We start from the raw sequence: 22,576 nt of genomic DNA, 5'->3' as shown, positions 1-22,576 counted from the left end.
TCCCCGCTCGCCGCACCCCCTCCCACCCCCCCGCCGCGCTCCGCTCTTCTCCTTCATGTTTTGGAGCTCCTCGAGGGGGATTGGCTGGGGGCGAGCAGCAGCGCTCGCCGGGGATCGCCGCTTCCCCGCTACATGCCGGTGCCCCCCCCGCCCCGCGGGGCTGTGAGCGGGACCCCGCGGGGGGCAGCGCGCCGAGTTCCTCAGGAGCGGCGCGCGCGGGGCCGGGCATGGGGGATTTCGCGGCCCCGGCCGCCAACGGCAGCAGCGTCTGCATCAACGCCGGCCTCGGCGGAGGGCTCGCCGGGGCCGGGGCCGCCGGCGGCGGCGGCGGCGTCCCCAAGCACAGCACGGTGGTGGAGCGGCTGCGGCAGCGCATCGAGGGCTGCCGGCGGCACCATGTCAGCTGTGAAAGCCGCTACCAGCAGGCGCAGGCGGAGCAGCTGGAGCTGGAGCGCAGGGACACCGTGAGCCTCTACCAGAGGACGCTGGAGCAACGGGCCAAGAAGACGGGCGCGGGTGGCAAGCAGCCGCCGCCGAGCAAGCAGCCGCAGGACGCCGAGCCCGCCGCGGCCGAGCAGCGCAACCACACGCTGATCATGGTAAGGGCCGCTCGGGGGGCGCGGCGCGGCGGGAGGACAAACTTTTTCCCCGGCTCCTCCGGCGGGGGGGTTGGGAGAGGGACCGCGTCGCCGCGGGCCGGAGCCGCGCTTGGGGACGGTGCGAGCTGGCCGGCTGCGAGCCGGGGGCTCTCGGGGCGAGCGGCAGCCGGCGCTCGGGCGCTGCCTAAAGTTTCCTCGGGTTTTAAGGAGCTCGGCGAGGAGCGGAGGGGGGGGGGGGGCAGGGGGCGGAGGCTGAGCCGGTCGGAGCGCGGTTGCGAGTAGGAAGCGGAGTTTCCCACTCCCAGCCTGCGCCGATGATGAATAATAAGAGGCGGCGCGGGGGGAGCGGGGCTGCCGGCCGCGGCCGCACGGGGAGCGGTGGCCGCGCGTTCCTTCTGCCGTGTGTGTCCCGACGCGTCCCCGCACCGTGCTGCCCGGGGGCGGGCGGCCGCTCGCCGTCTGCCGGGCGCACAATGGGCGGCGGGGGGAGGAGGATGAGAAGGAGGAGAAAGAGGAGGAGAAAAAGGCAGGCGGCGGCGCGCCTTCCGAGCGCCGCACGTCCCTCCCGCGGACCCTCCCTCGCCCATCCCGGGCCGAGCCGAGCTCGGCTCCCGGCGCCCCGGCGGCGGCGGCACCTTCCTTCCCCCCGTCCCTCCCCGCGGCCCCGCTTTGTCTGCCCGTTCCGACGCGCGGGGGGCGGGGGTGGCTCTGCCGGCGGCAGACAAAAGCTCCGCGCTGCCCCCGCCGCCTCCCGCCCCTCGGCCGCCTCCCGGCCTCTCCCCGGGGGCCCGGCTCGGCCCGGCCGCGTAGGGGCAGGGCGCACCGGCGACCACACAAAGTGGGGGCGGAGGGAGTCCGCGCGCAGGAAGCGGAGAAGACTCCCGCTGACATCTCGCCGCTCCCCTGCCGCTGCCGTGGGGGAACGGCCGTTCCGACTAACCGCGGGGCTGCGAGCGTCCTGCCGGCTCCGGGCCGTGCCCTTCACGGTCCCGGCCCCGCAGCGCTGCCGGATTGCCGTTGGGCACTTCGAGGGTCGGTCCTTCTCCCTGCGTCTGGGTGGGCGGGCTGCCGTGTTAAAGTTGTGGGGACCGACGGGACGACGCGGGTACGCTGTCCGCGTTCGTTTGCTTCGCGAGGGGAAGGAAAGTCGAGGAGCTGAGAGCAGCCCCGCGTAGCGATAGTTGGCAGAGATCCGGTAATTGCACGGCGGCGGTGTGCCGTGTGTAGGTACGGGATGTGCACGGACCTTTCGCGTTGGGGAGGAGCGATTCCAACCCTTGATCAAACCAGACCCCTTTCCAGCGACCGCTGTGTTTATATGGATGTGCGTTGTAGAAAAATATGAAAGTATAATGTGCTCTGTTTCACTTGTAGAATGTTAATTATGACTTCTGTCTCATCTGAGAGCATTAGGGAATGCTCACTGGCACGTGAAGTTTATACTTCAAGCCTGGGAAGTTGCTTCTTTCAAAGCAACAGAAAGATACTTAATTTGAAACCTTTGTGCTTTTTAATAGTACAATAAACCTAAAGCAAAAAGAAAACCAAAGCGGAGAGTTCCTTGTGTCCAGCTGTCAGAAGTTTGCAAAGAAGTTTCACAGTGTAAATGCGTTGGGATTCTTATTTAGCAAAGCAGTTTTGTGTTCCTTATTTTCCTTTGCCTTGACCTAACACCAGCCTGTGCACTGGGCTTTTCTCCCTTCTTGCTTAGGTAGGCGAGGGCAGGGAGGGTTGCTGTGTGCATTCATTTCCATCAGGAGGGCTGGGGAACCACAGGGCAGTGCTCGCTCCTGAGGTTCACAGAGGTACCTATTGAATCGTAGGTACCTGATCGAATCGTAGAATCGCTAACGTTGGGCAAGATCACTAAGATCGTCAACCATCACCACCAGTGCTGCCTGCTCATCACATCCCTCAATGCCACGTCCACGTGGTTCTTGAAGAGCTGCAGGGATGGTGACTCTGCCACATCCCTTGGCAGCTGTGCCACTGCTCTTTCAGAGCAGAACTGTTTAGGACCCCATGTGAACCAGTAAGTGGTTCTCACTGGCAGCCATTTTTGGGAAGGGATGTAGGAGCATGGGCTTGGCTGTGTCTTGTGAGCTGCTGATCTACTCTGAATTTGTACCTTGCCATAGACCAAGTTTTTGCTGGATGAATTTTGAAAGACATGAACTGCTAGCTGGTTTAGTCTGTCCCACTTGAGGAGGGCAGTGTATCTCAGAACTTGTTTGTGCCCTTACAGGCATTGACTGGGATGTGCCCCAAAATCCAAGTTGTTTATATATAGCTGGGAGAACTTTTTTTTTTTTTTATTTCCAGTCCAACCTGGCAAAAGCCACAGTTGTTCTCTGTGTTTTTGTGTTGGGTTATTAGAATGTCATACCAGCGAGGTTGTGAAGAAAGCATTGGGAACATTTGCAGGCCATCCAAAACTCTGCTGGTTCCAGGAAACATCAGCACATGATTTCAGTGCTTGTGAGTTAATCTGTCTTTGCGTTTGCAGCTCTAAGTGCGAGAGTCTTCTGGCTTTGCATCCACAGTATTGTGTGAATGTGGTCCAGGGGCTGTATATGTGTGCATGTATACGATATAAACAGCACATGTTTAGCATACAGTAGTGTATGTAAGATGTATGTTGCCAAATTAAACTACCTACGTCCTATCCCCGGCTCTGCTCTTCTGTGCAGTCTTGTCATTTATTTTTGTCCAATGAAGCACAGCTTTGGTAATTACCACACTGACCTTCTGATGCGCCTATATTTGCATCTGAGCTCTGCCACAATGTATAAAGGGACTGGAGCTACTTTTGCCTCTTTCAAAGGCTCTTCAACACTTTTCTTTTTTAGCATCATGATAGGCTTGATAGCCACTGTGTCGGATTGACCGTGTATAACCCTGAAAGAAAAATGATTTTTAAACACCGTAAAACGTTATTTAGATCACAGAAATTCGTGATGGAAGTTAACTGACCTATTAGATCATCCTTTCTGTTCCCCTGCCAGGGCACACTATGCCAGTTCGGAGTTGGTTGAAAGTTGGAGCAAACACAGCTGGCAAACGCAGTGTTTTCCGTCAGTGCTCTTTTACCCACCCTGGGCTAATGCACAGCCTCATGGAAGCGGATGGTCACATCCCTCCTACCTGTGAGAAGGGAGATGGGCAGAGCAGTGCCTTCAGCTTGGTAGGTATAGGAACATAATGACGTGTTTGGAATTTCAGCCATCTGGCTGTATCTGCTCCTTGTTGGCAGATGTTCCGCCCCAGGAAAGCGGTTACCCTTTTTGTTGCTTCCTTTCTGTTGGAGGGGGGTATCCCCAGTGAAATATGCAACTTCTTCGTATGTCTTAGTGATGAGACTGAGCGTCAAGTGATGCCATTGGTCTTGTAGGCAGTTTCTTACAGCTCACATGTGCTGTATGTGTTGGCTACCTGTGTGTGTGTTCACGCATCTGCGCACAGTTCTCGTGCTTCTCACGTAGCATTGCTGTGCAGTTTCTGTACAGGTGCTCAGGGGTTCATCAGCTGCTCTACAGGAAAGGTCTGTTTCGCTATCATTGCAAAAAGGAGGAAAGAAAGATATTTTTCGGATGTTTCTTATTTTCCACAAGAGGTAATACTGTGGCCCTTGCTCATGCCGGATGATGAAGTGGAATTAAGCATCTCTGCAGTTAGTGAGCCGTGCCTGAGCTTGTTTGCACGGGGGTAAGGTTGGTGGTGAACACAGAACTGGGATGACACCAGAATTAAATCCCAGGCCAATAACACTCCTCCTCTCATATGCCTCATGGAAGGAGTCATCCTGTAACCCTTTTTATTTTGCTCTTCCTCTGAGGGTGGATCTCTGTGTCTTTCCACAGCCTCTCCCATTTCAGTTCTCCTTTCCATAGCGACTCATGCTTGGTGCTCCTGTGTGATTCTTGTCCTTTAGGGTGAGGAGTTTCTGTGCTGACCTCCTTTTGCAGCTCATCAGCACAATAGGTTTCAGCTCAGCAAATGGAAAGGAATAGACAGACTCTTCACTGCAAGCCCCGCCAGCCTCTGGTGACCTTTATGTGTTTTGAATGCAACCGTGTCTCTTTAAGAGCTAGCGGGTTGGGCCTGAATGAGCCATATCTGGAGCAGGGAAAGTTGTGTCTTGACACAGTAAGCGCTCACAGTGAGATCTACCTTCAGCTTGGCCAAACAGCAGGGTGCGAAGTCCTGCCCTGAAGTCTGAGGCCTGGCGGAGTTCAGGAGGAAAGACTTTGGCTGGAACTCGTCCAAAACTATTCTGCTGGCAGAGCCAAAAACATTAACACATGTTGATAACAGTTGATTGCGTTTAGGCCAACCTAAGTTTGTGCACGCTTGACCAACGTGTCACAAGTAGCTTGAGCTGGCCTAAGTGGGAACTGCAGCCACCGAGGAGGTCTCATCTGGGGTGAGTGGCTGTGTTTTCTGGTTGCCCCCCCTTTGCGCATGGAGCTTCCCGGTCAGCGGGTTCACCAAGCAGGTAGGGAGGATGGAATTTATTTATTTTTTCCTTTTGTTCTGGGATGGCTTTCAGCTGGATCAGGTCCATGGTTTGTTTGACTGTCCCTCCCATGGGCAGCACAGTCTTACAACACCTTAATCCTGCTGTGAAACTTTGCCCTTATCCCAGGACAAACACGTGGGATGTTAGTTAAAGCGTGCCTACCTGCTCGCACACCCTTTTTGTCAGGGCTCAGTAACCCCTGGGAAGGGGCGACCGATCCTGTCCCTTAATACAAGCGGGGGATGAGAGAGCACTGTGAGAAGCAGCAAAGGAGTCAGAGTTCATTTTTCCTTAACCACTCACATGTATGTGCCATTTGGTTGCATATTACTCCGATATGTATAATTCATGTGGGAGATGTGCTTGGATTAGCAGGGGCTTAAGGACAGGTCTGACAGCCAGGAACTGCTGACAGAAGTCCTTCAAGTGTTCAGTCTGCTGAATTGAAATGTGAGGTTCAGACTCAGGCTGGAGCTGGGAATCTGTAGTCAGTTTTCCAGCCTGAGATCTCGCTGTTCAGATAAGCAACACACTTGCATGTTCAGTGGGAATTTGGGAGCTTTAGCAGTTTGAAATATTTATTTTCCTAGTTTGTCTAAGATGGTGAGTCATAAAATTGTATAATTTTGATTCCCCTTTTGTTTCCCCCTCACGTACTTCAGGTGCACAGCGTTTGCAGTCTGCTCCTGTTTGCTTTTGGAATATTTGCAACCCAGTTATACTGGGGTTAGAAATAAATGTGTTTTTAAACTTGTCGTGGTTAATAAGATAGCAGCTGCTGAATATTTTTTTGCCTACAGGAAGGGGCTGAGCTGCTCTCTTTCAAGACTTCCCACTTTCAGATTGATTTTGGTTGCCATCACGTCCAGTGTAACTGTAAGGAGATGTGAATACTTTAAACTTAGCTGACCTGTGAGAAGAGAGAAGTGTGTCTGCCTGTAATCTCCTTGTGTTTTCTGTAGGTTTCTCTGACTGTTAAGACTAATGCTGAAGTGCTGTTGGTAGAGAATAAGAGCCGTTGCCTTTTGCTTGTTGTCAGTTCTGCATAATCGCAGCACGCAGGGAGTGGAAAAGAGGTTTGAATTCATGACTTTTGGAATAACTAGGCTAATAAGCAGGAAGACCAACAACTCTCCTATTTTCCTTCCTGTATTTTTTATCGTGGCCGCTTTCTACAAGGTTTTCAAATAGGGCTGTATACAGTTCTGCAAGGTCCTTGCTTCTCAGCAGTTGCATCTTGGAGGAGTGAACCAAAGCTGCTGGGATATGGCTGGATGTGGCCCAGGGCAGCCTGGTCTGGTGGTTGAGGACCCTGCACATAGCAGGGAGTTGAAACTGGATGATCGTTGTGGTCCTTTGCAACCCAGGCCATTCCGTGATTCTGGGAGTTGCTTTTTAACTGGTCAGAGCTGGGGGCTCTTGGGCTCTGCCTCTTTGGTGCAGGTTTCCTGCATTGTTTTTATGCCACTTCAGAAAATCTCAAGCCTGCTCAGAAGGCCATTGGATGCTGTGCACATAAGCTGAGGAGCAGAGTTGGTCCCCAGCCTTATTCTTCCCCTGCACTTATCACAAGCAGTCAGTATGACTGTACATGCGTGTTTCTATAAACCAGCACATGTACCCGTATGGCAGCTTTTAGACTGTGCTTTAAAAGACAAAGTAAAAGGATTTATGCTGCAAGGATTTGTAAGGGTGGAGGGTGACCAGTGATCGGTTCTGAGGGCGGAAGGGGATGTACTAATCAGATAAGAAAAACCCCTGATAGGCATCCATTTTCTATATTTTCAGCTTTCTTTCTCTTTCCTTTGGCTCGTATCTAGTCCACAGTGATATTTTGGCACTTCTTCATTGTGTTTAATCTAAGGGAGGAAGGGAGTTGGTTATGGCAGATGAGAGATTGGGAGAGTTATGGAAGGTATTGGAGTTTTTTAAGCATTTACATTTCCTTGTAATAAGGAGGATAGAGCAGCACTTAGCCAAGAGAGAAATTGCAGCATTTCCTGCCACTTCTGTTTATGCAGAGTTTTGTGGTTACATATGCTCTAGTATTTGAGAAAATGACTTAAAAATATATCTTAGCTGGCAGTTGTCATCTTTGGGCTGCTGAAAGGATTGTTGCATTTCAGCTGTGATTTTCGCTGTTGCTCATTTTTGTCTCTGAGACTGGTGGCTGTTGTTATGATTTCTCTGGGTTGCATTCCAGCGCATAAGTGAAAACTGTTACAAGCATTAAATGACCAATTCTTAACAATGCTTTTGGCAAGCAGTGTCTCTTTTCATTGCACGTAGTTCTGGTTCTCACTGGAGCGGGTAATGGACCTTTGAAGGCTTTGGTGGACTCCTACTTTTGGTGGTAGACCTCTCTGGTGGATGACAGCCACGTCGTTTGGGCTCCTGGTTGGCTGAAGCACTGCGGCTTGTAGCACATGGCTGCATACTAAGTAGTGGTTCCAAGTAATCTGTAGATCCTATCTGTTTTCCTACTATGATGACATAAATAATTTGTGCTAACGAGTTTGTAGGCTGGAAGATTGTTTCAAGTCTGGATTGCTGCAGTTCTGAAAATTCATCTTAGAGAATTTGGCTTAATGTTTTTTCGTCCAGGGAAGCTGTCTGGGTTTCTCTAAGGCTTTGAATATACTTTCTACCTAATGTGAAACAGAAAAAGAATACTTTTTTTTTTTTCCTCCTTCGTTTCACTGTTAAAAGCTTTCTACCTTTATATTTTCACCACTGCCTATCTTGGTCACACTTTCGTTGCCGGCAGTGGATAGTGATAATGGAGGTTAGTGAACGCAGAATAGCAAAAACAAAACTGAGTTCAGCCCTCCCTTCCCCTCACCCATGGCTGTGGTGAAGTGTCTGGCAGTCCTGTCACAGCCAGAGAGGGGCTCCAGAAAGTTGGCACATACCGTCTTTACGGTTGTTATAGGTGTTTGAATACATGGAACAGACTGTTCCATTCTTTCATTTGGTGTCAAAGTATGTGCTGTCATGAGAAAGTGATTCCTTGGGGATGACAAATTTATCCCACCCTTCTTTTTTATTATAAATTTTCCTGTTGCTTTAATCTAGTGGTAAGAGCGCATAGGTTTAGCCATCTTTGAAGTAGTTTATCCAAATGGACCAGCTGTATTTGCATGGCACACTGCTTTTACGATGAGAATTGTATTAAGTAGGTGCTGCAAACCTGGCAGTGTCTGGAACATCTGTCTGGTTAACCTCTCTCTGGTCTTTTTGTATATGTATGCCTAAGGGTGAGCCAGGTGAGGCAGCTGGGGCAGTTCAGCTGTTTGCTGCCGATAAGTGATGGCCCAATGCTGTGCCTTACCTCTGGGCACCCGCAGCTGAAAGCAGTCAGTTGAGGACAATTTCTATGGCCTATGGGAGAACTGGTAAAGGTGGGGTAAGTTGTAATTCTCTGAAGGGATTTTTCATGAAACTGTAACTTTGTGATTAGAATAGATGATTTGGTTTTACAGGAAGTTACGGCTGGGTGATTAAGTGCGATGTTTTTGTTTAGCTGTTTTTTGCGTTGTATTTCCTTTCCTCCTTTCTCAGAGATGCTGTTTTTTTCGGAATTAACTCAATAGAATCACAACAGGTCAACAGCAGCACTGGGGATAACGGTATTTCTGATGCAGCGTGTTCCAAATGTCAAGTGACAGTGGTGGTTACTTGAGAAGATGCTTGCTTCTGGTTTCAAAATTATTTACCTCCCAGATCTGTGACGTGTGCTGTGGGCAGTGTGCACATAATGAACGTGTGCTGTAAAGCTGTGTCAAGAGCAGGGCTCGCTAGCTTTCTCACAAAGGTAAAGGCAGGAGTGAGGCATGCTGGTCACCTCCAATAACAGCTTTGGATTCCTTCCCCCCTCCCATTTTTAGGCTGCTTGTAATTATTGTTTTTTTAAGGGAGAGGAGGTTTTCTGAGCTCTTCATTTGCAAACTTAGATGTTTGTAAAGGCAGGAAGAGAACTGGAGGCCAATAAGTGAAAAACGATGATTTTCATATGCTAGAAAACTAGCATAAACCAACTGGTATGAAATATGTCATCTCATTTTAGAGGTGCTTTTTTTTTCTTTAAGCGCAGTTCTTACATGTTTTAAGATTGAATACATCTTTCCTGTTGTGAAGGGAGGAAGCTAAATGCTTGCAGTTTTATACAACTGTAATCAGTTTTATTGCAACTGTAGCAGTGTGATATCAAATATCTGTTTTTTACTAGACGGGATTCATATGCTATTTATATTCAGGTATGTAATGTTGGGATTTTTTGCAATAATTCACGTTAGGTAAGATCTGCTTGCTTTTGCCTTTGGATTGATTGGTTACAGATTGTTGTTTTGTTGTTTGTCTTTTTAAGCAAAGCTGCTTGTTTCTGCTTAAAAATGTAGAATGTCAAGTGCAGTTGTCCTAGTGGAGATGGATTGGTATCCTGAGTGCAGATGAGAAAGCCAAATGTGTTTGTATCCGAGGTATGAATTCTCAGTCGTTAGTATCATGTTTTGAAAGCCAGTTTTTCTTAGTTGGAAACTTGGGGGGAAATTGCCTCGAGTGGTTTATTTGCTTATTCTGAGGAGAACATTCAGCAAAAGCACACTGTATGCTGGGTATTTTTTGGAAGTTCTTGAAACCGTTGCGGTGAGAATCTCGGGTACATTTGAATCTCACATCATGATCTGCCATTTGTGGTCTCTCTAGCAGCAGTGAGAATGGAGAGGAGGGAGACAATAAGTGCTTCATTACCTGTGGAAAGTGGTGTGCTTCCCTTGTGCTTAGCTGTTCCTTGCTAAGGTACGTGGAAGGTTTCATCTGTGCTGACTGCAGCCTGCCTCCCTGCAGCCCGGTGGGGGCACAGCTGGGGTCTGTGGCACATTTCTGCTCTTCCAGCTGCACTGGGAGTGCAGAGACCCAAAGAAATGTGCCTCGCGTCCCTGAAGGCCTCACAACCCGTTGCACTGTGTGATTTCTGAATGGTTGTTAAATTAGATGATGACGTGGGGTTGTTTTGTTTTGCTCTGATCTGAGGAATTCTAAAAGCTTTCCAGTGGCACACATAATGAATTTGTTTGACAGAGTTGTTGAGCAAATGTAAACCTGCAGGCAGCAGGCTTGTTTCTGGAGCTACCTGGTGCATGTGTCGTTCAGGCTGCCCACAGACTGTGGCAGTTCACAGGAAAGCTATTGTCCAGATGACCTCTCACAGTTAGTAAACAAACAGGTGGGTGTGTTTTAAGTCCTTTCTGTCTCAACTCGGTTAAATGATGTATTGTTTTTCTAAAGCAGGCTTTTTTTTCAGTACTTCCCTCCCATCCCTTTCAATATGTCCATTCACTGCTACTGTAAAGCAGTTTACAAACTTGGTTGTGGCGGAGGCAGAAGGCAGTGCAAGTTTCTGAGGCCAATGGGATGAGTGGAAAGTGTTTTAGGTAGCTCACAATGGTTTAGTGCTGCCTGTATTCCTGCTTTCTGATGGATCTGGAGAAAAATGCTGAGCAGTGCACCACAGGCCTTATTTAAATCAATAACTCTAAGAGATATCTGGGTGCTAGTGTGTCGTCTCATAGTTTTGAAGGGAGGAAAGGAGCTTCTTTCCCTCAGGTTAGTCTATTCTGCCTCAACAGCAAGGGTTTTCAGAATGATTGATGTGTTTAGCAATGCAATAATGTGCAAATATAATATCCTCTTGTTGGCTGAGCTATCCTGTCTATGCTGTAGTGTGTGGAGCGGGCGGTTGGCACCTCAAGTGCTTGGGCTGGTTAAGTTAGATGCATACTGCTCAACAGGTGTGCTTGAAAATTAATACCATGCTTTGTCAGACCTACTTGGACCTGCACACGTTGGATCATTACTGGCTCAGACGAAGGAACTGTATTTTTGCATAAGGATATTTTAAAAGCTCTTTAGAGAGCACTTTGCAATAAGATTTGTATGGTACAAAAGGTGGGTCGTAGCCTTTTCCCAATTTAGAGAAAACTTCATTAGATTTCGAGTAGATGGCAGAACTGAGTTCCATCTGCAGTATTTCATATTTCAGCTGCAATACTGAGCTGACACCATTGCTAATTACTGCACATAGTAATAACATTTCAGTAAGGGAGGGACATTGATTTGTAGAGTTACCTTTCCTCATCTGTGAGGGTGGCAGAATGACATAAGTAGCTGGCAGTATATGCATACCTTCAGCACAGTGTGATACCTGTCCAGGAAGTATCTGTACTCAGGTCAGGTAAATTTGACTTGCCTTCATCACAAGACATTTGAGTTTGGCATTGAGATAAAGGCGAAGAAAGTTATAGATGCTTAGTCTAGCAAAAGCATGGGAAAATATGTTGCATTTCCTGCCTGGGATGTAGGATGCACCAGCCCACCAGCGAGATGCATTTCTTCCCCTATGCTGTATAACAGAATGGAGGGTCTCTTATATTTTGGTAATAGTAAATAATAGCAAGCTTATTTTCCTCTCTAGTTACTGACAACTGTGTTTTTATGTATTGCTTCTGTTCCTTTTGTTGTTTTGTAAATATCAATATAAATCAATCTCTTATTCTCTGTTGTGTTGTGAAGGAATTGTTTGTATAATGGAGTGTTAAGAGGGTCATTTAACTTCGTTTAGTAGGTCTTTGAGACAGAGCTTGTGAGAAAAGAAATGAAAGATATTCACGGTGATGTTCTGTCAAGAAAGGAATAGAGAAGTGTAAGCACTGTGATAATATTTGGAACAAGTATTGGGGATATCTTGGAAAGTTACTGCTGGCAGGCAGAAGCCAATACTTGCATAAAGAACTATGCTAATTCTTGTAAGAAATTTTTGGCAAGCTGAACAAAAAAATGCAGGTGGATTGGTTCTATTTGAGTGTTTATACAGGTGATTGCATTCGTAACATTTCCTCTTGATTCACTGTCGACAATTGCTGGCCATGTTTTCCAAATTGCCCGATGTGTAGTTTTTGTTTTAGAACCTAGAAACCCAGGGCTGTCATTTCTGACATACAGTCTGCTTCGGGTTCGTGTGACACCGCAAATGGCAGCTTAGAAAAGCAGTTTAGCAAGTGTCGTGTCTTTGCTGGGAAGCCCCCCGCTCCCTCCCTCATCACTAAAGATCCACAGGTTGTAAGCTATTCAGACCTAGCAGTGCGGGTATTAAAAGCCACGTGGGGTATTCTTGCAAGTTTAAGGAGGAATAGATGCAAATAATTGAGGCGTGTGAGCTGGGCTCTGACTACAAAACAAGAGGATTAGGTATTTCTAAACACAAGGCAGATCACCTCTTTTACCTCCTGACTGAGTGCTGCGTCTGTTCTGCAAGGGCAGGAATCCCTGATCTTCAGAGTTCTCAGTGTTTGCATGTGCAGCGTTATTGGTCTGGGTGTTGTCACGGCCCAAAAAACACACACGTACCTCTTTCCAGTTCCTCTCAATAAAACTGTACATATGTTTCATAAATGCCTGTGTATTTCTGTGCAGCCACTCCGTGATTGGTTTCATTTGGCACAGATGATGTCCAGTGGTGGTTCAATATTTATTAAGAAAATGTATTTTCACAAGAGCTTTATGATAATAAATACGTTGTGTTGCTCAAAGACTGTCATGCTTTGCAGCAGATGTTGCATTTATTTCTTAAATATCAGAGAAGAGACATTTTCAGTTTAGTAGCCTCACACTAAAATTGTTCGTAAGACAGTATAATTAATTTAGGGAGAACCTTGCAGTGATTAATGGGTTTATTTATGGTGAATGTGTGTTTTGACAACTGGGAGCATATTTCCAATTTCCGTTTTTAAGGTGGAGGTTTGAAGAATTGGAGGGCTCTGACACTTCAAGAAAATTATGTGATTGGAAAAAGTCTTAATTTCCTCCAAAATCATTTTTCTGCAAAGGCCTTTCATCCTGGAACGACTAAGTTAAATGCCTCCAAAGGAAGTAGGGGGGAAAAAAGGCCAGCAACAAAACAACACAACTCTCACTGGTGTTATGCAACAGGGTTTTTCCTGGTTATGTCAGTTTGGTATCCCTCCTATTACTGCCGTATGAATTTATCTTCATGCTGGCTCGGTTGCACGTGGGAGATGGAAATTTCGGAACTAGGCTATGTTTAAGTTACCCTTAGTGTTGGCTTTGTTTTTTTCTGGCTGAATTCTGTGCGAGGTAGACCAGTGCTTTTGTGAGTACTGAGTTGTGATTCAGGCATCTCATTGAGCAGAATGTGTGGGAATGGAGGAATGTAATCTCTTCGTGGTGGTGTTTCGTGAAGCTGGTTTTGTTCGGTGTGATGTCAGAAATAAATTCTGAACCACGCACTAATGAAGGCTGCAGGTTTTAAGGCAACCAAGGAATGTCAGTCCTGGACTTCTGTAGCAAATGGCCATCGACTGTGGAGGACTAATTGAGCGTGGTGTGTGTGTCATGGACTGGGACCGTAATGGGAATAAGCAGGAGGCTTTTTCTTTGTATTGTTATTTCTCGAGGTAATGGACTCTCTGGGACCGGACATCCTGCTGGAAAAGGATCGAATCCTGATTATTCAGTAAAGGAGACAAAACCCACTTCTGTAAAGTGATTTTGTCCTACAGTGGTTGATAAACATGAGCCAGAACACCTGAGGGGATGTTTTTTTTTTTTTTTTCCCAGCCAACTTTAATATGGATTCCAGAGAGTTTGTCATTCATCACATCATTCGGCTCCTTCTTGCTGTGAGGGCAAGTCCAAAGAAGCTGCTTCGTTAAAGCATTGCCTGAAGGGCTGGGGGGGTGGTTAAGTGCTTTAACTTCTGTGTGAGTTCTGGCCTGGCTGATTTCTGCACAGCAGCCTGGATCTCAGCTGCCTGTGAGGGCCTGGAGCATAGCAACACCAGCTGTGTGTCTTTGGGGCTGGGAAAAGGAGCGTTAACCTGCAACCTTCATACCACCAGCTGCACGAGGGAAGGAGGCTTCCAGTTCCACCTTCGTGTGAAGGGCCCTGAGACTGTGAATTGTCTTGCTTTGTGTAGACACTAAGATGGTTTGTAACGCCGAACTTTTTAGACTTGGGAATAATTATTTAGATTCGTTGTCTTGTTATTGTTTTCTAAAATAATAAGATGATGTTGGTGACCATCAAGCTGAGAGCTGCTCCAGGTATTAAAAGCTAAATGTGGTTTGTTAAAGTAACTGTCAAAGTGCTGCTAATTCAGATTCAGCTGTTCAATGGACTGTTTTGTGGCAGGGGAGCAAAAGGAAAGGACCACTGCCATACTTAGTAAAATAGATTAGACCAGAAAAAGGAAAAAAATCTACCTTTTTCTGCAGACGTGGACAATCCTGTTCCTTGCAAGCTGAAGGAGGCAGGAAGGCTATAGTTAAGTCCTCTCTGCTGGTCCCTACAGAGCTGTGTGCAGGGTTTATTTCTTACTTGAAGTAGTACAGCCCCCGTGATGGTGAAGAAACAGCCTGAACATCATCACTACCCGTCAAATACTCTTTCTGTCTGGATTTTCATGCAGGGCACCTACTGAGAAGGAATTAGAATTATAAGAGGACATTTTAAAACAAGGTTGTGAGATACAGAATGTCTTACCCTAATGCTCCTTTTCCTCAGGTGGGTGTAGCATTGCTTATCCCTTGGCTTTTGAGGTTATGCTGTTGTTCTCCTACCTGCAGTCTACATTCCAGAAGGATAATTCAGCACTGGCTCAGGCTCCTGTTTGCCATGTGTGTGGCGATTTTCTTTATTCATGTTGCTGTTCTGTGTGTGTCTGTCTGTGCAGTTTTTTTCTTTTCATCAAATGATCATCATCAGCAACGTGAGACACTTTGTTCTTAATTATTCAGGTTTGTGTGGCCTGTAAATTTAGTTTGAAATAAAACCAAAAACCCCAGAATTTAGATTCACAAACAAGAGAGCTTGTGCCTAAACTTACTGTCACCTGTTGAAGTAACCCAGCCATTAAAACAAGCAGCTAAGTGCTGTATTTACACTGAAGTTTTAAAGGAAATCAAGCCAGCAAAGGTTAACATTAAGGAAAAAGAATTGGATTGAGCATATCCTAAATTCCCTAAACAGGACAGTAGGAGCCTTCTGTGCTGATGTGGTGCCTTTGTCAGTTTGCTCAGTTCCCTTAATTCATTTAAGGCAGAAGGAAGACTGCTGGGAGAGCAGAGCAGGAGGCTTCTGCTTCCCACTTATGTATAAGGACAGGGCAAAATAAAAGTTATCTACCGATGATATGTATTTTTAAATTCAGAGAAAAGCCAATTCGATCATTTTTCTTACATAACAGATACACTGAAGGTACTTTTAAAATTAATTTTTGCAAAAGGATAGCGTTTTGCTATGGATTAATATAATTAATACAATTGTGAGTCAGTAGAATTTGTAACGATCACCAATAGAAAGTTCAAAAGAGAAATGAAGTATTTGCTGGAAGCATAGCCTTTATACACCATTTTAGACCTACATGTCAGGAGAATGAACCACTGATAGATCACCTAAGGAAAGGACTGAGTCAGCTGTGGGAGCACAGGTGAAGGCAATTCCTTCTAGACCCCATCTAAGGGCTGACTGCCACTGGGGAAGGATCTCCAGAAAGAGATCCTTCCTCTCTGGAGTCCTTCCTGCAAACCGAGATCTTCACATACAGGTGAGCATTCCTTCACTGTTTGTTTCTTTTCCCATTTTCACCATGATAATCTTTCCAGCTGTAACGCCGACTGTAACACATGTTTTAGTAGTTACCAACCAGTGACCATCCCCTAGAAAAATTATTACAAAAACAAAAAAGCCAAAAGACTGATTTATTCAGATCAGGGCTTCCTGTCTGGTAATTTTAATCCTGATTAAAATCAGCAATTTAAATGACTTTGATTTATATCAGGCATTCTGTCTTCAAACTAAGTGGGAACAGGATGGGGCTTCAGAGCCTCTACCATTTAGTGCTGCACATACTCCATCGTGAGTCATTTAGCCAGCAGATCTGGTATGTCTGCGCTTCCTTTGCTGCGCTCCTCAGCTCAAACATCTACCTTTGAGGGTTTTTTTTAACGTGACCCTTATGCCAGAGTAAGGAAAGCGTTGAGGAGCTTAATGGTGTAATTCAGATGTAACGCAGCACAGATATGTAACTTGTGCAGAAATAAATATTTTGTACTGTAAGGAAACAATTCAGGGAGACCTTGCTGAGTCTTTCTAACGAAGGGCACTGAGTCTTTGCCCTCACAGTCCCTTTTCTAAATCTAGCATGAAATTGTAGGAGCAAATGGTGTTTTTCATACTCCAGCCTCTGGATCAGATAGGCTTTGTCCGTGCTCAGATGTGAGGTGGTGAAGGTGCTCCTAGTGGTCTTTGGAGCAGACTTAATGAATGCACTGTTCCGCTACCTGGGGTCAATTGGTTACTTTTATTTAGCTAAGCTGACTGTTTTGCGAGCATCATGAGTTTTTTCTTGCCAGCTGCCGTTTTGGAATCATTTGTTGTTTTATGAATTAAAAGCAATGAAGAAAGATAGAATGCTGAAGTAAAACGCAGAATTGTCTATCTGAATTGTGAACTGGTGGTCTGTGATCAGTAGGTGTTGAAAAGGCAGTGTTGCTTTCTTGGAGGATTCTGACAAACACTTGTTTTTTCTCCTACAGAGTAACTACTGTTTCAGACATTGTGACCAAAGAAGTATGTGTGTTTAAGTTTGGGAATAATGCCCCAGATTTCATTCTACCGTGTTAAGCTTGAGTTAATTAGCAAATGGCTTTGAGGGTTGTGAAATGTTGATATCATTTCCAGAGCCTTAGTTTAGTGCTAAGAACATGAAAACCAGACATTGAAAGAGGAAAAAGTCAAATGCAATAATCAAGAAAGCTTCAAGTACTGATGAAGGTGAGTGCAAGCTTCCCAGTTGCATTGGTCAGCTGCTGTTCAGCAGCTGTTAGCCTGTTTTGTTGAAACACATCTTTCTATGTGGTCTCACCATGATTATTGTCTCTGTTTAGATATATGTTAACAATAAAATTACTACTGGTGTTTGAGACATGTTTCCTTACCAGTGCGTTTGAAATCTGTTGCTGGAGACCTTATTCTGAGACCTTTCCTTAGGTGGACGTGGGTAGGAGATAAGAGTGCGTTTGGTGGTTCCTTGAGAAAATGCATATTTGTGGGGATAAAAGAAAAGAAATAGATTGGCAGATGTCTCGCTCTTCTCTTTGTATAGTTCTTGCTGCAGTAGAAATCAAAGAGAAGTGAGGAGGCTTAACCTTTCCCAGCAGTTTTTTTGTTCAAGAAGTTTGTGGCTTTGTTTGGGAACTGCTTTGCACACCTGGGATGCAACGCTGATCGATGTGAGTAAGAAGCATGGTTCATTTTGGGTTTAAGCAATAAGATTTTTTCACTGCACTGCATGGAGTTGTGCAGAGAGGAAGATGAAGCACGTGGTCTGAGGTTGCATTTAACAGCAGTGACTGAAATGAACAGTTAGTTTGAAAGGTTACGTACTAATAGATAGCATGGGATGCAGCTTTGCAAAAAATGCTAGTCTAAGTCTGTGTTTGTCTAATAAAAATATAATTGCTACTGTTGCCACTTGTAGCACTCCTGGGAGATAATCTAGCAAATGTAGCAAATGCTGTCTTCTGTGGACAAAACCAACCTTCGTGTTTTGGGAATGATTTCAGGGTGATTTGCTAAATCGAATCCCCTGGGCCGTATTGGAAAGTGCTTAGCTGGATATCGCTGGAATATCATGACCACTTTTGATTTGTGAATACACGTGGAAGATATAACATTTTTCTGGTTTGCTCTTTGCAGTTAGATATTAAGTGCAAAACAATGCAGTGTCTTTGAATGCTTTTTTTTTTTTTTTTTTCTTTCACCTCAGATTGTATGATTAGGAAAAAAAATAGCAAATCTCAGCTGTAACCACCCTTTCCTTTCTAACTATGGAAAAAGTTCAAAATCTGATAGACTAAATATAGAATTTCTAAAATTGGACTGTGGGAAAAATGGGAAAATGATGACATGTAACAGATGAATGTAGAAACATTTGTGTGGCTTGGTCTCCTTTTCCCAGTTACATTTGTATTAGGATGTAGACAGATAGATCTATTCTGTTTCTTTTCAGACTTGCATGGCACCAATCTTCTGCATAAAATGAAGTCTGGAAAAATGAGTCACCATTGGTTCTTCTGCAGGAATAGAAGTGTATGTGTAAGGAGTAGAAATGGTCTGCCAAATTTCTGTAGTTAATGACGTCTGGAAGGTTCATGGGCCTCCTGTGGCCCAGATCTGACCGGCATTCACAGTTGATTCCAAAATCTTGTCTTTCTGTGATATTTGGACCAGATTCCCCCCCTTCCCCCTCAGGTATGGTGGAGAACAATATCTGTGCTCTACATATGTAATCTCCATACATATATTTTTAATTCAGTTACTAAAAGTGAGAGACCGAAATGGGGAAGAAAGTTGTCTCCTGTCCCTAGGGAAAAGTTGCTGCTGTATTTACTAGAAAACACTTCTGAAGTTTGAAAGTTCAGTTAAACACAAGATTTTCTCTTGATACTCATAGGTATCTTAACTCCCAGCTAATCTGGTCTGAGGACTGGTCCAGCAAAAGCCTGGAACAGGTTGTGTGGGCTGGCGGAACGCATTCCAGTCAGATGAGATTTGGTACTTTCACACCTGTAGGCAGGATTAGGGTTTAATGTAAGAAATGTTAATGAAAAATATGAAAATTTGCTAAGAAGGCCGTCTGTTGTGGATGGGGAAAGAGAAGAGGAAGGAAATGGCTCCTGCACTGATAGTGCCTAAGTATTCATTAAGTCAGGGTGGAAAGAGGAATTAAACAAGTAGACTTATTTATGAACGTTTAGGGTCATAGCTTTACAAATAGTGGCTCGCTAAGAATAAAACCACAGGATATATTTCTAGGAGAGTCTGAAGTAGTGCTGATTTGCAGAGAAGGTTTTGTTGGTTTCTCCACAGCCAGTAGCCTGTTGCATAAGTCTTCACCCTGGGCAGAAGCTGGGCTTTTCCAGGGGAGGTGTCTTTGGCAGCCTGTAATTTAATACCTCTCATTACTCATTAGCAAAGGCATCCAGGTTCATGTTGTAGGTGTTTCCCTTCAGTCAGACTTCACTTCTGAAGACACGGTTGGTTGTCATTTGTGGCTTTCCTTACAACTAATATTAGTTTACTTGTTGACGTACAGGAATGGTCACTGCTGAGAATTGTTGGTTGTGAAATAGTGCCTGTTTTCATTGGTCAGATGTGTTAGTGGTTGTATCTTAGAGAAATTTTTGTTCATCGGAAAAGTTTTCGTGAATCCTTCTCTGCTGTGTATATTCTTTAGGACTGATCTGATGTCTGCCATAAGAAGACAGGGAAATAATGTGAGGGAAGGAAGGCTGCACCTTGCCTTTTATGAAGGGGGCTTGGGGATTTCTTTATTTCTGTGGAAAGATTGAAGATTGATTTAAAGCTGCAGGCTCACCAAACTATATACAAGTACTCGATCTCCAAAGCATAGCTTAATGTCACTTTTTGTCTTTTGCAGTTGACAGAACCATCCTTCATACACATTTAGGAAAGAAGGATTAAAAGGGAATTTCACTCTTTTAAGTCTTCATGTATTAGTTGTACTACAAATGATGCCTTATTAGAAAGGTCTTGTTGAAGCAGCTGGATGTCTTGGTTTCAGCAGGAGGCCAGAGGTTTGAGAAGCTTCCTATGGGATGAGCTAAGAAAGGGTTGGTGCAATCAGTCCCAGCTGCAATAAAGCCATGGTTTAGCATCTGCATCAAGCTGGCAAGCCCATGCCATCCTTGGTCTTGTGAGAGTTCAAAATATAAAGGAAACTGCAGGGTGTGTTAGCTGGGGTGCTTTTTTTGTTTGTTTAAGCGACAGGTTGGTGTTGGTAGGTTGATGTAAGGCCTTGCAGACAAGGGGCTGTGAGCACAGGATGCTGCATCTGTATGAGAATGAATTTGAATAAATTAAACCTGGGAGGCTAATAAATAAATAAATACCACCACAAAAGTGCAGTTAAGTACTTATTAACACGTGCACTGACAGTGAAGCTGGAGATGTCTAACTGACATGTCCAGTTGAACGTGATTGTCCAGGTGAACATGTATGTGACTTGCTGTTTGTGAGCTTGTGGCTTGTTAATACAGAAACTGACACTGTTCTAAATGTGTGGTTACATGTGTACTTGGTTCTTCTGAACACACCTTGCTTGGCAAAGCCGGTACTGAGCACCAGATCTGTCCTCTTGCCAGCTGCGGCATTGGCCTGCAGCTGCTTTGAGTGTGTGCAGAGGATGCCTGTACTTACAAAACAGATGCACAGTAGATGAGGAAGTGCATGATATACAGATGTGGGTCTCGTAGGTCACTGGTTTTGGCGTTTCTCTGACAGTTCCCCTCATTTTTGAGGGTGATTCACGTTTCTCCTTGTTTTTTCTCCTGCCTACTGTGTTCGTCTCATTTTGATTCCCTGTAGTCTTTATGTATAAATAAATATTACCTATCTGGCTTCATATATGTTACGTAAGATTTCCTGACCAATATATTGCCCCGCTTCAACCGGTAGGATTTTGCTCTTGTGAAGTCTAGAGGCTCACTGGGTCAGAGTGCTTTGTTTAAAGTCTATTAGCCACGGGAATAAGAGGAAGAGTATTAATAGGCCAAACACCTCAGCAGAGTGTGAGAAGAGCCAAGAGCTCTGCTATCAGGCGTTTGTTTTTCTGCCCCCATGTTTTCGCACTGAGTTGCTGCTTCCAGGCCACCACGTTTCCTTCTCGTTCTGACCTGTCGACCAGCTGGCCCGTTGCCGGTAAGCTGCAGAGTAAAATCTTTGGTGAGGACTGTGTCTGCAACGTGTGTGCGTGGGATCCCAGCAAGAGCAGTGCGTCCCGCTGTCCTCCCCTTCCCCTGTGGTGCTGCACTTGACAGGGAATTAGGTCCTCGTGGCAGCTGCAGATATGAGTTAGCCTTGGGCACCAGGAGCCGCGTCACCATATGGAGGCCTTGAGAGTGGGGAAGTAGAGGACAGGGAAGCTGAGGACAGGAAGCAAAGCTTTCTATCTGCTGCTCCTGCTGGTAGCTGGATTTCATCAGAGGCACAAAGCACCAAGATGACAAGATTTATGCACAGGTAGGGTTTGTGACCTTTCCTTAGTCTGTTTGTGGAGTGATGTCTCGCTCCAGACCAGCAGTGTTCAGCGCTGACAACACCTTTATCCCCCTGCAACATTTTTTCAGTCTGTCCCCAGGCTCAGGCCAATTGGTATGGAGATGTACTGCCTGGTGCTTCCACTGCGTGTTTCTCCTCGTGGTATCCTTGGTTTTCAGATCTACTAGAATTTGCTAGGCCAGATGCTTGTTGACTGCATCAAAATTCAGCAAAGCATGCTGGTGTGGCCCTTGGCTTGACTGTGCTCAAGTCATCCCATGGAGGGAAAACACTCAGGTCGTTATGAGTGAAACAGCCTGTCCTTTCAAGCTATTAAAAAGATCATTAATTCTGATTATTTATTTTTTTTTCTGACTGTGGATTCATAACTGTGACCAGAGCTCGCATTTCATTGCAAATTGGTAATAATTAGAAAAATACGTTCTTAATGAAAACTGGAGCATGAAGTAAAGAAAAGAACCTAATCCTTGTACTTAGCTAAACTGTTCTTGTGGTTTCTGGATTGTTATGTCAATTTTTGCAATGGCTATGGGTACCTGTTCATTTACTGACCATTTCATTAACAGTGGCAGGTGTCAGACAAATTCAACTTTTGTCTCCCTTTTGGACAGCATGCCTGCTGTGTATTCTGCGCGGGGATATTTATCTCAGATTAGCAGTGATGGATAGAGCTGGCATGCTTCTATGGAAGAGAATTGGTTTTCAGGCTCTACCTATTGGTTATGCATCTCCTGTATGAATTAATAGGGCTTTAGTGAGATTAAAACCAGGAAGCAGCTCCTCACTCTTTAGAGGTCAGATGTCGTACCGAGGAACTCCAAAAGGGTACTGGTTCATGGCTCCTACGAGAATGAAAATGTGTTACTTGCATTGATCTGGCCCTTGGAAGGGAGAAAAAGGAATCTGGGCCATGAGCTTGAGAGGCAGGGTCCAAATCTCCTTTGAAGGGGCTCTGAAGTAAAGCATGTTTGACACTCCGTCTACCTACTGTTTTTCGAGCCGATGCTGTGTTTTTTGATAGCACTGACATACAAAGACAACAGTAGGGGAAAATACACTGCAACAGTAAGACTCAAAGGGGATAAGGAAAGGAATCTATTTGAGAGACTGTACCTCTGTACTGGTGAAATAAAAAACTGTCTGAGGATGTTGCCTACCTCTTAGTCATGGAAGAATCGCCCAGCTTCCATTCCAGGTGGCTGGCCTTGCTTAATTCTTTGTTGGGGGACGCCCAAGATGAGCCATGGTGTTGAAGGAAGCGTTATTCGCAGTGCTGTAGGTGGCACCCTTCCCTTTGAGA

At 45.6% G+C, this 22,576-nt stretch overlaps 1 protein-coding gene across 1 annotated transcript in view; it reads left to right on the top strand.

Annotated features, from left to right (window-relative positions):
* Nucleotides 1–227: 227 nt before the first annotated feature.
* MAML3 (mastermind like transcriptional coactivator 3) overlaps nt 228–22,576 on the top strand; it is a gene marked incomplete at both ends in the record, with an annotated part of 196,798 nt that continues 174,449 nt past the window's right edge. Inside the window, one exon of the mRNA XM_079534740.1 lies at nt 228–599. Within this exon, the coding sequence (XP_079390866.1) occupies nt 228–599 (372 nt within the window). The remainder of the gene's footprint in view (nt 600–22,576) is intronic.

This window comes from Tetrao urogallus, assembly GCF_951394365.1.
Source record: "Tetrao urogallus genome assembly, chromosome: 4".
Lineage (NCBI taxonomy): Eukaryota > Metazoa > Chordata > Aves > Galliformes > Phasianidae > Tetrao > Tetrao urogallus.
Note: the sequence above shows the minus strand (reverse complement) of the source record. Positions and strands in the feature narration are given on the sequence as shown.